General features: G+C 45.8%; 1 protein-coding gene across 6 annotated transcripts in view; it reads left to right on the top strand.

Annotated features, from left to right (window-relative positions):
• The window catches only part of sulf1 (sulfatase 1), a 48,461-nt gene that overhangs the window by 22,036 nt on the left and 10,129 nt on the right, over positions 1-16,296 (top strand). For all 6 annotated transcript variants that reach the window (XM_038287781.1, XM_038287782.1, XM_038287784.1 and 3 more), the window contains exons 6-11: positions 3,072-3,222; positions 3,286-3,461; positions 3,565-3,693; positions 4,242-4,298; positions 14,388-14,514; positions 15,934-16,141. In XM_038287781.1, coding sequence (XP_038143709.1) covers positions 3,072-3,222; positions 3,286-3,461; positions 3,565-3,693; positions 4,242-4,298; positions 14,388-14,514; positions 15,934-16,141 — 848 coding nt within the window. The remainder of the gene's footprint in view (positions 1-3,071; positions 3,223-3,285; positions 3,462-3,564; positions 3,694-4,241; positions 4,299-14,387; positions 14,515-15,933; positions 16,142-16,296) is intronic.

The raw sequence follows: 16,296 nt of genomic DNA, 5'->3' as shown, positions 1-16,296 counted from the left end.
GTATATTTGTGTAAATATTTACTGCACCTATGGTTGTCAACTGCTTGATCAGAAAATTGCAACTAACAGTCTTACCTGAAACATGAGATGATTGTTGTCACTTATATAGAAGCAAACTCAAGAAAAAAAGTCATAATCAGCATACTGTCTGTAGAACATTTTGCCATGCCAACCATGTTCCTTTTTTGTGTTTTCATTTTTGTTTATGTCAACACTGTTGAGGTGGGTGGGGTATTTCTACCTATCTTGGAAATGTTCCTGATCTGATGAGTGTATTTATTTCCAAGTGGAGATAAAAATAAGCAATTATGTGGGTGGTAGGAATTTATAGCAGTGTTTCCTCAGATAAAGATGGGATTCCGTGATGTCTGCAGCATCATGTTTGCCTAATTGCCTCTCAGAGTTTTCTCTTTAACACCTTGTGGCTATTTTACATAATGAGCTATGTCTGCCATTATGACGGCAGGAGAGCCTTCAATCTATCGGAGATGACAGGTTGCTTTGGAAGTCTCACAAGTGGAGATGTGGAAGGCTTGAAATCAAAATGATTTATCACTGGAGAACACCAGTGGGGAATACCAGTGGAGCAGATCAGGGACACCATGTTCGTGCCAAGTCAGCAACTCCTTGGTTTAGTCCAGGCTATGCAATGATCTCTGTCTCAATGGCCCTGTGGCCTACCTTTTTAAAGTTGGAAGATCTAAATTTCCTGAAGATTAATACAATTTCCTGTCCCTTTCTTTCTCCTCTGTTTGCCTTACTCTCACTTTGTGTTCCTACTTTACCCACATTTATCTTGCCACAGATATCTGTGTGTGTGTGTGTGTCACTCTGTTTACCTCTCTCTCCATATTTCCACCCCTTGTCATCTTGTTGTCTACCCCCACGGTTATCCCAAAAGAACTTCCTGACCTTGTCCATATCAATCAGTCGTCTCTTCCCGTAGCTCCTGGGATGTAAGGAATGCATTGTGTGCTTCGGAACACCCTTTGTGACCGCATTAATTTATTTTTAGCGGGTGCCTCCTTGTGATGGGGTGGAGCTCAGGGGTCACGGGTGACTGAAAAGGTTGTCCCAGCGATTGTGTGTAGGTGTTGTGTATGTGGTAAGGTTGCTATGGAGACCACAGGTGGTTTACGTGGGGTGGGTGTTTGTTGACTTTCTGTTTTCATTAGACGAGACAAATCATTCTTTCCATTCTTGGGAATTCTTTTGAACAAAAATAATAATTTTTGACATCATTCCAGTTCGGTTTGCCTTAAAGGAATCATGCCCCTCTCCACAAATGCAGAGGTATTTAATGCTTGCAGCAGATGCATGATCCAGCCAATGTGTTTTGATCTCACGGTTGGGAACAGACTGCGTGGCAGTAAAGGAGGAACTGCCTGGTAAATCAAACTAGTGTCTGTACTTCTGACAGCTGCAATAGTAGTGGAGGGTTCAACGTTAATGTTATTAACATTCCTCACTTAAGGTGTTGTTGCCTAATTCTTTAGATGTAGCCAAGTTGAGACCCATTTAAATACAAGACATGTAATGTGGTTTCTGAATTGCACGTTCTGTAATGGCAGGGAGGGACAGAAAATTTAATCATAGAACAAATTGCTCTACTAAGACGGCCTCAATCTTCTTGTTGGATGTGTACAATTTAGTTTTTTCACCGTATTTTATATGAATTTACACCCCTAAATCCATTTCAGCCACATTATACCCATACATTTCATTCGATTTTATTGGAATTATGTTTGATTATGTTTATGTTTAATATGTTTGATTAATCTAATTATGAGGTGCAAAAAGAGCAAAAACATTTTTTTGTTGTTTGTTTTTCCTTATGAAATTGGAAATGATTTTATCTGTTTTCATTCACCATTCATGACTCAGCTCATTGTAGAACAACATTTAGTTAAAGTGATGGTAAATGAGCTGAATACCAATATTTTAGACACTAGATTACTTGTAAATTAATTTAAATCTGTGTTGTTAAATTCTTTCAACTACAAAGTTATAAGTAATTTTCTTGATCCATCAAATAAAATCCAATTAAGACATATGAAAGTGTGTGGTAGTAATGTAATGATATACGATAACCTATGAGCAAGGCACTGTATTTATGTGCCTTTGGTGGCAGGTGTGACCTCCCCTGCAGATTTACTTCAATCCACTGACCTCTGCATTCCTGGTTCCCTGGTGCTCAGGGCCCCATACCTTGGTGGCCCATTGCCCAGAGACAAGCCTCTTTGTGGGGCTTATTATACTGCCTGCTAAGTGGGTGAAGAGTTCACCCATCTCACAAAGCAGGCCCAAGGAGAGGAGGACAGAAAGCAGCTCAGCCAGTGAGAGCATGGGGGCCCTCATAACTGAGCTTCATTAAGTATAAGAGATTTTATATTCAGGATTGATACTTCAGAGGTGAAAACATACAAAAGCAGAACAAATTAATCCAACAGTAGACTCTACTTTAAGGTTTCTTTTTATGCATCCGCTTACATCGCTGTGCTTTATCATTTTTTCTTCCTAACTTAATGCTTAACCCATAACAAATATTTAGATATTTTACTAAATAAATCTTAGCAACTCTCACTCTTTGCTTTGTATCCCATCTTGTTATGCACTGCCCCTTCAAATGGCCTTTACTTATGGAGTTCTTGCTCCAGAACTTGTTGTAAACTTGACTTTGGGGCCTATTATTTTCATAAGCATGTGCCAGCCCTCAAATGACCCATCTGTGCCAAGAGCGCAGTGGAGTAAGGAGACTATCGTCTCTGTGTGAGAGGAGAGATGTTCATAGAAGAGTGTGGAAAAACGGCGATGGTGAAGGCTGCAGAAGTGCGAAGACATTTCCGTCAACAAACAGCGTGTCAACCCATGCGTGTCGACACAGTGGACGACTGTGGCACCTGTTGCTTAACAGGAGTTTGTGAAAAGCTGCAGACAGGTGTTTGTTGGCATCACTAAATATTCCCTTACTGGTCATGTGTAGATACCTGCTTAATTTTTAATGTAAGGTGGTAGTTGGTTATTTACACGGTATTCTTTGTAAAAAAAAATTCTCTTGTGTGTTCTCCCAGTACCCCCAGCTATAACTATGCCCCAAATATGGACAAACATTGGATCATGCAGTACACAGGGCCCATGAAACCGATCCACATGGAGTTCACAAACTTTCTACATCGGAAAAGGTTGCAGACACTTCTGTCTGTGGACGACTCTGTCCAGAAGGTGAGTGTGATTCTTAACCGTTCGTCAGAAACATGGCTTCCTCTCACCATCTCCTCTTTACAGATTTATGAAATGCTGGAGGAAACCGGAGAACTGGAGAACACCTATATAATCTACACAGCAGACCACGGCTACCATATTGGTCAGTTTGGGTTAGTCAAGGGAAAATCAATGCCGTATGATTTTGATATCCGGGTGCCATTCTTCCTAAGAGGACCAAATGTGGATCCAGGGGCCATGTGAGTACCACAGTTTTTTTCTTTTTCTTTAAACCTCAAGATATTTTGGTTTTAGAAACTGTTGCTCTAATACTGTAAACTCTGTGTTTACGTACTGGTTCAGAAACCCACATGTGGTCCTGAATATCGACCTAGCTCCCACTATTCTTCACATTGCTGGCCTCGACACCCCCCCAGACATGGATGGAAAGTCCATTCTTAAATTGCTGGAACAGGAGCGGACTGGCAACAGGTTTGTACGCATCAATCATGCCGTGCTGTAATGGCCATTTAAGCGGCAGATATACAGTTTGCATGATCTACGTAGCTATTCTCTTCGTCGGTCATTACCTACTAAATGTACATTTTCGCAGCATGGATGACTGCATTAGCTGTGGCTGAACACAAAAGCTAACAATTTGGAGGATTTTTGTTTGTTTGTTTTTGCTTTTTTCTTGCCTAAGGGATTTTTCTTTCCAAGCCGCTGTGGTCTCAGTTTAAGATTTCTTCAGAATTTGTTTGCAAACTCAATTATGTGTTTCTCTTCACAATCCACGGTACTAACAGCATGTAATGTTAGGGCGAAAATAGCTGTCCAGTACAAAGGCTCTTTTGTTGATAGAACTGCACCAAATGGCTTCAAGAAATGCAGAAAACTTGAGAGAATTAACCCCCAAAAGCCTGCGCGGTTCAGCTTTCACAAAATCCTGCTTAGCTATGTGTTCAAATGGCTGCTGCTGATGAATATAAAAAAAAACAACAAAAACTGTCTGTTAACTTTTATCTACTTCTTTTTAACAGATTTAAACCAAACCGGAAACCCAAAGCTTGGAGAGATACATTCCTGGTGGAGCGAGGGTAAGCTGTGGTCTTTGAGTCCTGTCCCGTCTCTACCACAGGCCACTAAATAAAGCTAACAATGTGATTAAATAAAAAAGGCTTGGTAGATGTTCCAATATTCCAAAGCAATACATCTGCTTCTCTGGGTTATCTATTAGCAATTTCCTGACCACAATCTTTTTGGAAGGCAACAACGTGGAGTCAACAAAAATGTTCAGAGTCGCTGGGTTTTTATGGTTAATCCTGACAGTTCATGCAGGGGGTGATGACTTGTATGTGTATAATGCACTGGATTGTTTCCATGAAAACAAACAGCTTTTGCTAAAGTTTCCATTACTCTTAATTTTTTTTTTCATTTTCTCACGTTGCAGCTATTAAATGTATATCATTTGTGGAACTGTGTGGTGGGAGGAAAATGGTTACTTTTGTCTATGTGTTTATCTGTGCAGCATCCTGGGTGCTGCTGCCCATCTGCAGTGGTTCCCCCCTGCATAGGTCACCATCCTTGCAGAAAATGATAGATTTTTTTTTTACAGAATGTATTTTTATTAATTTTTTTAAGAAATCTGAAAAGTATTAAAAGCATTTCTGTACTTTGATCAGTGCTTCAAGGTTTTTGGGATGTTTATACTTTATTTTCACTGGAGATGGGAATTTCTGATCATCCTTTATTCCTTTTTCTGTGCTAATTAGATGTTTACCCTTTAGCTCACCTTTAGCTTGTTCCATTGAGCAGGGTTTCTGCTAATAACAAGAGCGTTCCTAAAGCGTGATGCTTCAACCAATACGTTTCACGGGCCAGGAAAGTGCATTCTGGGTAAGTGCAGAATGTGGGTAAAGAAGTTTTCCTGCTCCAACCTTTGTTATGCTTGACTAGAGAGTAAAGGAGTATTTTGTCTGCTCTTGATTGAAAAGCAGAAATTTTTCCCACATTTCTAGAAATTGTATAGTCCCTACATGTCGTTTGTCAGTGTTTAAAGCATTACAATTGCTGAGGAAGATCAAATTTGGACTTTTTTCCACTTTTAAAAGGTTTGCATTTAAATCTACCAACAACAGAGATGGACTATTTAACAAAATACAGTCAAAATATGTCTGTTTGTGGATTTTTTTTGTAATTTCTTACAAAAAGAAATGCATTCAACTAAACCCCGCAAACATACTCTCTCCGTATCATGAAACACAACAGTAATACACTTAAGCGACTGCAAATACATCCATTGTATGTACATAAGCAATGGAACTAGAAGTCTAACTGACACTAACAGCATCTGAAATATTAACTCTAATAAACTTGAACCTCACTTAATTTCCATAAATTCAAACTGGGCTATAAACACTGTATTCAGTGTATTTTATGTCATCTAACCATTGCAGACACAGCACAATCACGTCTGCTGCTGATTTAAAGGGACGGAAACACTGGGCAGGCAGCTAGGTAGAAGCGACTGCAGCAACAGTGTTGTGTTGTAAATTATACATTTAGTATTGGCAGGTCACGTCGTATTATCTGTAGGGACAGGTAAGGGGGTCCAAAATCTGGGTACAGATGTGTTCCTATGGAAACCGTCTATGGCAAGAAAGCTTTATTGGTTCCATCTGACTAAATTCTCTTCTCTTCTTACCTGCGGCCATGTATTACTAGTTGGCAAATTGACTTTTGCATGGCCTTTTTGATTTTTTTTTTTTTTTTTCATATTCGGTGAAGTAACTTTGCCACAAAGCTATGACTATTCTTTATCTAACCCTTACTCCATCAATAGTGATTTGATGAAAACAATGCCTTGTATTGTGCATTCAGAGACAAACGTCTTTATTAGGCTACTTTTTTGCCATTTTTAATGAATTTTAGTCTTAGAGAGTCTGCATTTAGTTTTGTTGAGATACATGGAGGGGGTGTATGTACAGAGCTGCGGTGACCTTTATCTTTTTTATTTTCTTTTTTTAAGCCATTCCATTAATCCCCCCACTGTTTGTGAAGGCTGCCTACTGGAATACTTGTAGCTAAAGGCTGAGATTAACCTTGCTCTGTAAGAGTAAGCTCACAGTAGCTGCTGTTTTCTGTGAGGGTCTGTTCATGTGACACGCTCCATGATTCAACACCCTCACATGACCTTACAGTACTACCACAGACAGCTGGAGCTGACTGAAATCTCATCATCTGCATAACGCAGTCGTCCGGGGAGTGACTTCAACAACTGTTTGCTCTCTAATCACCCCAGGGTGAATTTAAGAGACGAAAGCCAAGCTTGTGTGGGAAAGCTGGCTGTTCTTTCCATGGAGTGTTATGGAGAAAATTGACAAGAAACTAGTGGTAACTTTTTCAGCAATGGGTTCTTGTCATTGTCGTTCTGTCCTACTGCCCAGAAAATGTTGGCTGGAAATCTGGTTTATTGAAAAAGGTGCTGTTTGCATTGGAGATGGCTGAGGCTAAGCTTTATTCATACAGATTTAGGTGGACTTAATCCCCAAGTCTAGACTCTCTAGCACATGGAGTCAAGAGTGTTTTACTCTCTAGAAGCAGAGAGAGTGGCAAGATTGTTCAGATGTTGTATTAAGACCCCTTCAACTTATAAAGTTTTGAAAAGCTCCAAAATTAAAGGCATCTTATTTTTTTCAAGAGGGAAGTAGTTTTAAAGCATGCTCTGTGGAATTAGCTTTTTATCATATCCAAGTCAGTATGAGTATGGTTATGGGAAGTAGTTCTATTTCATCACTACTGACCGCCAGAGGGCGGTGCTGAAAGCACTGAATGTTCCCTTCGGGCATGCGCAGTTCGAGTAATTATACCAACAGAGTCACACCTGTGACACCGGATGACCACTCAGAAGCTACATAGCCTGGTGTCATCCTTTGCTCTGCTCCTTTTTTCTTCTCGCAAGCGGTTCGCTAACTTCCCCGTTGTCTGAAGCCCCTGTATCTTGACCGGAGTTGCGGTTATTCTCCGCCCTCCCAGGGCTGCAACGGGTCGATTCTGAGGAATACGGAAGGTAAGTGAGTTGTTTGCTGGTGATGGTAGCGTCCGCGCCCCCTCTCCCGGCTCACGACTTTAGCTTTTTACCTACAGCTTCGTGCTGTTTTGTTTCGAACTGGTGACGGCAGCGTTTTCGCCCCTACTCCCAGTGTGAATAACTTCACTGCCGAAGTTATATACGGCTAACGTAGTTAGCTTCTTTAGTTTGTTGGTGTTATACCTGGTGACGGCAGCGGTTTTCGCCCCCTCTCCCAGTATATTCCCTACTTTTGCATCCTTTTTTTCACCGGTCTGCGCTGCTATAATTACTGACGGCCGCGGTTTTCGCCCCCTCTCCCAACCAAGTGTGGTCTACTTCGTTTGCCGAAGTTGGAGACGGCTAACGTTGTTAGCCTTTTTTGGTTTGTTTGCAGCCTTCTTCATCGGTCTGCTTAGTTATGAATGGTGATGGCAGCGTTTTCGCCCCCTCTCCCAAAATCAACCTTTTTTGCAGCCTTTTCGTTGGTCTGCTCTCTTAATTGGTGACGGCAGCATTGTTCGCTCCTACTCCCAACTTAAGTTTCCATACAGCTAACGTTGTTAGCTTTTTTGGTTTATTGGTTTTATACCTGGTGACGGTAGCGGTTCTCGCCCCCTCTCCCAGTATCGGCTGCCTTGTGCTCGCAGCCTCTTTCGTTTCTCTGCTGTAATTGGTGACGGCTACGTTTGCGCCCCCTCTCCCGATTTTCGATAACTTTCTGTTCTTTAAGCCTTGTCGGCCTTCGACATGGATGGCTATCACAGCTGCATGGATTGTGGGGCTGCCCTGCAGGCAGAGGATGGCCACGACCTGTGCCCTACCTGCCTTGGACATGAGCACCTTTTGGAGGCGCTGTCTGAGAACCCCTGTATGAACTGCAGCTTTATGCCCCATGCAGTGAGGGTGGCCCGGTTGGCCCAGTTGTGCCCCCAGGAGGGCTCGGACCTTCCGCCCTCTGGGCAGGTGGTTCCCCCCAAGTGTTCTAAGCGCCGTGGTGGGACCACAGCATCTGTGCCCCTCCCCTGGAGGAAGCGGGCCAAACCTGACCAGGGCCTGTCCACAAGGGTGGAGCAGTTGTCAGCAGAGCTGGCAGAGATGAAGTCCTTGTTGCAGACACGGCAATCTGATCCCTCGCTCCCAGTGGTTGGGCTCTCTTCCCCACCAATGCCCGAGCTGGTTGTAGAGGATGACGTTATCTCTCTGGCTGCTTCCGCTTCTCATTTTAGAGATGAGGAGGAGGCAGGGTCCTCTCAAGCCTCTGAGGCTGGTTCATTTTCATCTCAGAGCGGGAGGTCATGTCTATGGCCCTGAAGCAGCTGCAGCTGGAACTCCCACAAGGAGAGTCATCCAGCTCCGGCAGTGCCTTTTTCAGACGTGGAAGGGCTCCTACTCCTTTTTCTGTACCTCCATCAGAGGAGTACTTGAAGGAGTTACACGCCTGTTGGCGGGAACCGAGAGCGCTGTCGCGTCTCTCATCGGATGGTCGTGTATTAGCTGCCATGCATGAGTCGGTGAAGGCCGGCCTGGACCGTATGCCAGCAATTGAACCAGCTGTTGCTTCACTGATTGTGTCACCAGATGAAGCCCTGCGTCCTGATGTCCGGTGCCCGCGGACTCAATGTCGGGTTACAGATGACCTCCTCTGTAAGGCGTACAATGCAGGAGCGCGTGCTGGCCGCCTTGGCAATTCTCTGGCGCACCTCATGTTTGCCCTGTCTGCATCTGTTCAGGTTGGTTATAGTGACGCAGCGCTGCAGGCCTTCGCGCTGATGACCAGAGAGCTTGGACGGGTCATGTCTTTCCTTGTCCAAGCTCGTAGACAGGTCTGGTTGGCACAATCTCCTCTGACTGAAGCATGCCGTAGGACCCTCAGGGGTGTCCCGGTTGTACCAGGGGAGCTGTATGGATCAGCTGCCTTGGAGGCGCTGGAATGGACTGCTCAGGCACGTCAGACTAGCCAGCAGCTTTCCGGCCTTCGCAGGAGCATACCTGCCTTTCCCCAGCGTTCGGGCCGCCCTGCCACTACCCCCAGCGTTCAGCCACGACCTCAGACTGGTGGCAGACCTATTGGTTCCTATCCCCATGATGTGCGGCAGAGACCGAGGAGGGACTTTCGTGAGCCAGTCTGCCGCCCTGTTGGACAGACCCGGGGCCTCAAATCCTGGACGCCCTCCCCCCAGAGCCCCCAGGGGCCGTGGGGATAGAAGATGATGCCACCGGGCCAGCCGTCGGACATTTTTCCCATCAGCAGCTGAATTTCTGGGCTGCTCATGCCGTAGATCCATGGGTGGTTGCCACCTTAACCAATGGCTACAGGCTCCAGTTCCGAAGGCGGCCCCCCCTCTCACACCGTGTCAAGATGACTGTCATCACAGACCCGGTGAAATCTCAGGCACTAGACCAGAAGCTTTCCGCCCTCCTGGGCAAGGGGGCAATCGAGTCTGTAGATCCTCTGCGGCAACCCAGAGGCTACTACTCCACATACTTCCTTGTGGCCAAGAAGACCGGCGGTTTTCGCCCCATTTTAGATCTAAGGGGACTGAATCGGTACCTGAAGGTCCTTCCCTTCAACATGCTCACCATAACAGAGGTCCTTCAGACCATTGTGGCGGGAGATTGGTTTACATCAGTAGATCTGACAGACGCCTACTTTCACGTGCCTATTGCGGCAGAACATCGCCGTTTTCTCAGGTTTGCCTATCGGGGGCGCCATTGGCAATTCCGGGTGCTACCATTCGGGCTCTCCATTTCCCCGAGGGTGTTTACTCGATGCGTGAAAGCAGCCCTCTCTCCTCTACAGGCCTCCGGAGTCAGGATTCTGCCATACCTGGACGATTGGCTTCTTTGTGCTCCCTCTCAGGTAGCTGCCTCTCGGGATACGTCCCAGCTTCTACTTCATGTGTCACTGTTAGGCCTCAAAGTCAACTTGGCAAGGAGTTGTCTTGTTCCATCTCAGACAACCACCTTTCTTGGGATGCATCTGGACTCTGCTACCATGATGGCCCGTCCATCTGTTCACAGGGTGGACGACATACTCCAGCTTGTCCGTCGATTCAGACTGGGCAGGGAGTTTCCCTACATCATCATCCTGCGAATGCTGGGCAAACTGACATCAGTCACTCGTGTCGTGCCCTTAGGGCTGCTCCTTCTGCGTCCTTTGCAGCGATGGCTCAACAGCTTTCGCCTAGACGCCAGGCTGCACAGGCATCGCAGGCTAATGGTGACCAGGAGCTGCCTCCATGCCCTAGCTCCTTGGCGAGACGGGACCCTTTTTTCCAGTGGTGTTCCAATGGGGCTAGTAGTGTGTCGAAGGGAGGTGGTCACCACGGATGCCAGCCTCATGGGCTGGGGTGCCGTGTGGCAACACAGAGCTGTTCGGGGTCTCTGGGACCCAAGGGAGCGCACCGAACACATAAATGTGCTGGAGCTGCGGGCTGTGCACATGGCCCTCAGGTGCCTTCTGCCCCACCTAGAGGGAAGGCACGTGCTGATTCGGACAGACAACACCTCTGTTGTTTATCATATAAACCACCAAGGTGGCACCAGGTCAGCACGTCTCTTGAAGGTGTCGAGGGTTCTCCTGGAATGGGCGTTTCCCCGTCTGTGTACCCTGCGCGCAGCGTATCTGCCAGGACGGCAGAACCAGGTTGCGGACTCTCTATCCCGCCAGGCACCTGCTCCGGGAGAGTGGTCTCTTCACCGCGACGTAGTGCGCATAATCTGGAACCTCTTTGGGCAGGCAGAGGTAGATCTGTTCGCCACAGAGGAGTCGACCCATTGCCCCCTATGGTATTCCCTAACCGGGATGGCGGGTGCACTGGGCCAGGATGCACTGGCTCATCCATGGCCGCAGGTTCTCCTGTATGCCTTTCCACCCCTCTCACTGATTTGGCCGACTCTACGGAGGGTTCTCGAGCAGGGCCACAGTGTGTTGCTGGTAGCTCCGTTCTGGCCAGCGCGGCCGTGGTTCCCGCTGCTTTGGAGTCTGTGTCACGGTACTCCATGGCGTCTTCCAGCAAGGAGGGATCTGCTGTCTCAGTTGGGGGGACAGATATGGCACCCCAACCCTCAACGTCTCCAGCTGTGGGCATGGCCCCTGGGAGGCTGACTGGGTGTTCAGACACCGTGAGACACACCGTATTGAGTGCTAGGGCTTCCTCCACTCGGCTGCAGTATGCTAACAGATGGCGCCTCTTTTCTCAGTGGTGCTCTGCCCACAATGAGAACCCAGTTTCCTGCTCGGTGCCCACTATTTTGGAGTTCCTCCAGTCTCTCCTTGATAAGGGCCGCTCTCCTTCGACCCTTAAAGTGTATGTTGCAGCAATTTCATGTCTTCACCGAACTGTTGACAACCGTACAGTGGGGCGCCATGAACTGGTTTCACTTTTTCTGCGTGGTGCTCGTAGGTTGTGCCAGCAGCCAGCCCCACGAGCCCCAGATTGGGATCTGCCGTTGGTTCTCACAGCTCTGTGCCACCCTCCATTCGAGCCTTTGGCACAAGCAGAACTCAAGTGGCTTTCCTGCAAGACTGCTTTCCTGATGGCTATCGTCTCAGCTAAGAGGGTCAGCGAGCTGCATGCTCTTTCTGTCAGCCCTAGGTGTATCAGGTGGAATCCAGATGGCTCTGGTGTTACCCTGTGGCCTAATACTGCGTTTGTGCCTAAGGTGTTGTCTCCTTTTCACCGTAACCAGCCATTGCGGCTGGCTCGGTTTCAGCCTCAATCTGGTACAACTGAGAATGAGTCTGAGTTGTGCCCAGTAAGAGCATTGGAGGCATACATTGCAGCCACCGCCAATCTGAGACGCTCGGACCAGCTTTTCCTATGCTATGGGGGTCCAAGGTTAGGCTGTCCTCTTTCTAAACAGCGTCTGTCCCATTGGATTGTGAGTGTCATCTGCCACGCCTACGCTGCAGGTCACTGCTCCCTGCCAATCGGTGTGAGAGCACATTCCACCAGGAGCGTCACCGCTTCCTGGGCTGCTTTGAGAGGGGTTCCGCTGGAAGCTATATGTGCTGCTGCTTCATGGGCTTCCCCAACCACCTTCACCAGGTTCTACAGTGTCAATGTGGCTGCCCCTCATCCCCTGGGTCAGGTCCTTTTACAAGGTTCTGCTGGGCCTCCTCTGTGAGGTATGTGCTCAGGATTCCTTGTGACATCGTTGGCATTAGTCATTCAGTGCTTTCAGCACCGCCCTCTGGCGGTCAGTAGGGATGAAATAGAACGAAAATTACGTATATAACTACGGTTCTATGAATCCCGGATGACCGCCAGAGCTTCTCTGTCACTCAGAATCCTTGCTTTTGCGAGAAGATTCTGTAGGAGCAGAGCAAAGGATGACACCAGGCTATATAGCTTCTGAGTGGTCATCCGGTGTCACAGGTGTGACTCTGTTGGTATAATTACTCGAACTGCGCATGCCCGAAGGGAACATTCAGTGCTTTCAGCACCGCCCTCTGGCGGTCATCCGGGATTCATAGAACCGTAGTTACATACGTAACTTTCGTTTTCTTGGATTTTATTCTAAATGCTATTATTCTGATTATTACTACTATCGTGCTTTGTTCTGTTCAGACTTCCTTGTATCTTCCATCAATTCCAGGAAGATTTGCTTATTTGTAGCAGCTTGAATAAAACGTAAATATTTCCTGGCACAGGAAAATTTTTTTGTAACACTTTAGTAAATATTGAAAATGGTTCTTCTATAAACTTCAGCAGCAACATGTTTTTTGCTGTCAGCACAGCTTGTTTTTGCTTGGTGCATTCCGTGCCTGGGAAGAGATTAGATTTAGTGTTTTCTTACCAGCCAGTTATTGGGCAGGCTATGGGGTTATTTTAAGCTTAAAAAGAACAACTTCTGGCAACAATGAATTTCTCTGTTCATCTCATTTGCAGGAATTGAAAACTGAATAGCTTTCTTGAACCTTGAAGTTTAACATATTGTAACTTTTTTTTCCAGGCCTAAGGGTTTTGGCAAAGTAAACTTTAACCTAAAAACAAATGCCATTTGATTAAAAAGACTGCATTTCTGCTAAATTCAGTCCTTCAAAAAGGCAGTGAAACTTTTCATATGTTATTGAATTTTTTTTTAAGCTGGATTTAAGATGCAAAAATAAGGGAAGCTTGCATTCAGCTAACTTTGTATAAGCAGAATTGCATCACCCATTTTAGATTTGACAAGTCTTAAGGTGCCTTCACACCAATTGTGAATAATGTGAATGGGACAAGTGGCTTAGATGTTATCACTATGTAAAGGTATGATCACAAGCAGATTAAAAGTTTAAGACGTGAAGGACAGAACCTGGGCTCATACAGTGAAGCAAAACTGCAAATGGTAGGGTGGATGTGCCAGTAGACTGAAGTGAAAATTCCCTCAACATCAACAATCTGAACTCAAGTCAGTATGCTTGAGAAAGATCAGTCTGAAACTGGTTTTGACTTAGTGTGAAGGAGCACAGCAGAGACAATAAAAGCAGAGGGTGAAATGTCTTTCGATGAGGAACAGCAGGTCCTCGTACTGAGCTTTGGACAGGCAGAGGTACTGCTGGAAGCGACCATCACAGAGCTCCAGTTCCTAGAGCAGGTGGTGGTCCTGACTTAGCAGAGAGCACCTCTGGATCTCATGGATCCCTGTTAAGTAGAGCATTTTGACTTGCTTGGTAAACTGAGGTCTGTCATTTGTGGTCAGTAAACTTACCAAGAAGAACAATAGAAGAAGTGAGCTGGGTGAAACTTTACCATGTTGCAAATTCTTTGCAAGAGAAGCAAGATGTCAGGCGACAAATGGGAGGGGAGCGAGACACAAAATGTGCATTGTTCGGTTCAAACACCTTCATAGTTGTAAGTTCTAAAATGGAGCGGATATGAGTTGCGCCAGATGGCTACTGAAAGAGAAATTTCCTTTAGCTTGCCGTCCAACCAGATGAAAACCTCTTTGTTTCCTCCTGATCTGTGGAACATGTAGTTAACAAAACCAAAATAGGTAACTGTTCTAAAATGTCCAGACTACTGAGAAACCGGTGGAAGTTGTCTGAGCCTGAACATGTATGTAATTTGGAAATGGAAAATGTGTAGAAACCCTGGACAGTACTCACTTTTATGGTTCTCTTTTACAGTAAGATGCTGCGGAAAAAGGACGACTCTACGAGCACTCAACACACCAACAGCCTCCCAAAATACAAGAAGGTCAGAGAAACGTGCCAGCTGGCTGAACTCCAGACGCCATGCGAGCAGCCAGGACAGGTGAAGCAATGCATCAAGAACTTGCTACAAATAATAAGAAAGAATAGTTTAGAGACTTGAAACTCCACTGTTGTCCAGCAGAGACCTTTTTCTCAATCTTTATGGGCCTTTGTTTTCTCTATCGGTGAATATCTGCCGGCCCCTCTTGAAGCAGCTACTAATAAGTGCATCACTTGTTTATAATTGGTCTGTTTTGCTTCGTTTTGCGGTCCATTAATTGGTAGGGACTTGCTTTTCATCTTGTGGCCATTCATTTTCTGGCAGACCAAGCAGCCAGATGGTACAGTAAGTGGCCCTGGAACAGACAGACCAGAGAAATACAAATTGTTACAAATTTCAGGTACTGTTTAAAGGACGGGCAGACTTTCTGAGGAGCCAACTAATTTGAACCAGATCCGCTTTATGACCACATAAATGTGTGTATGTAACAATCACTTAATAAAGGCAGTGATGGAGCAGCTAGGGCTGAGCTCTGGAGCGTGTGGGTGCAACATTTCAGCTGTATGTAATAAACCTTTTTCGATTTTTCTGTGTTGTAGAGGTTAAGGGCAGGTTTGAGTCACCGCACTGCTTGCCGCTCGCGCCTCAGGTTGCATTATCATTCTTTCTGTTCCAAACAAAATAAAACCAGGAAGCCTCCTGTGGAGTAAATCTTGGATTGCAAACCCAGATGGCTGTAAAATAACATTAGATGCAAGCCAAAAAGTCACTAACTCTGTCGGCAAATCGGACTCGCTCTTGTCCTCCTTCGTTTCTCTTCATCTTCTGCTTGCCTGCTGCTACACACGCACATGTTGCATAGCCTGCTCAGTGAAAGCCCTCACAGCGGGACGGATAAAGAAAGACGGATTGTTTTCGTCCCCTGGCAACATTACGTGCTTCTCCCTCGCATCTTTTCTGACATGACCGTTCCGCTGGCCCCCTGTAAGCTCCTCCAGAAGAAACCTGATCTACCTTACATGTCTTTGTTTAGGCCCTTGTTCCCACACTACGCAGAGATCCTCTGCGCTGCACTCTACAGACGTCTGGGTCCAGTTTTATCCAAGGTCCAAGAGTGCTTTCAGCAATCACACTTTACAGCTTTATTTCCTGGCTGGAATGCGTGTTAGTAAAGGTGGAGCTGATGTAGCCAAATGTGTGGGAGTTTATTTACACAATTACGTAGCTGACGCACGGACACGGCCGGTGTCAGGGTGATTGGGGTTGCCTCTTTGTCTAACAGGCACCAGACAGGCCTAATTCATCTCATGTGGTGGTCTTGGTTTATCTTTGTTACGGTACCAGGATGCCAATATCAACACATACAGAGGAATACAAAAACCCTCTTAAATCGTTGCAGATTGTTAAATATCTGAAATTTTACAATGAAAAGTGAAACGGATTGTATTAAATGAGTTTTTCCTCTTTGGATGTTGACAGAAATGGCACTGTGTGGAGGAGATAACAGGGAAGTGGAGGATCCAGAAGTGTAAAGGTGGCTCTAAGGAAGGGTCCAGGAAGCGGGTTCGCAGCCTGAGACCTCCCAGCAGTTACGACAACAGGGAAATGGTGTGCGACTGTGACGACCCTTTATACAAACCCTCCAGGGCTGATCGGCGTTCCCAACGCCGCTTCTCTTCAGGACAGCGTAAGCATTACATACTTTTTCTCCAGTTTGAATAAATCAAAGGGACATTATCATGTTGATAATCAAGCACATGTATTAAGGATGTTTAGTTGAGTAGTTTAGATTGAAATTAACCTTCTTTGTTACACTTAAATCGCTCTTATTACTGCTTTAGT

This window comes from Cyprinodon tularosa, unplaced genomic scaffold (assembly GCF_016077235.1).
Source record: "Cyprinodon tularosa strain WSP-4 unplaced genomic scaffold, ASM1607723v1 ctg245, whole genome shotgun sequence".
Classification (NCBI taxonomy): Eukaryota; Metazoa; Chordata; class Actinopteri; order Cyprinodontiformes; family Cyprinodontidae; genus Cyprinodon; species Cyprinodon tularosa.
Note: the sequence above shows the minus strand (reverse complement) of the source record. Positions and strands in the feature narration are given on the sequence as shown.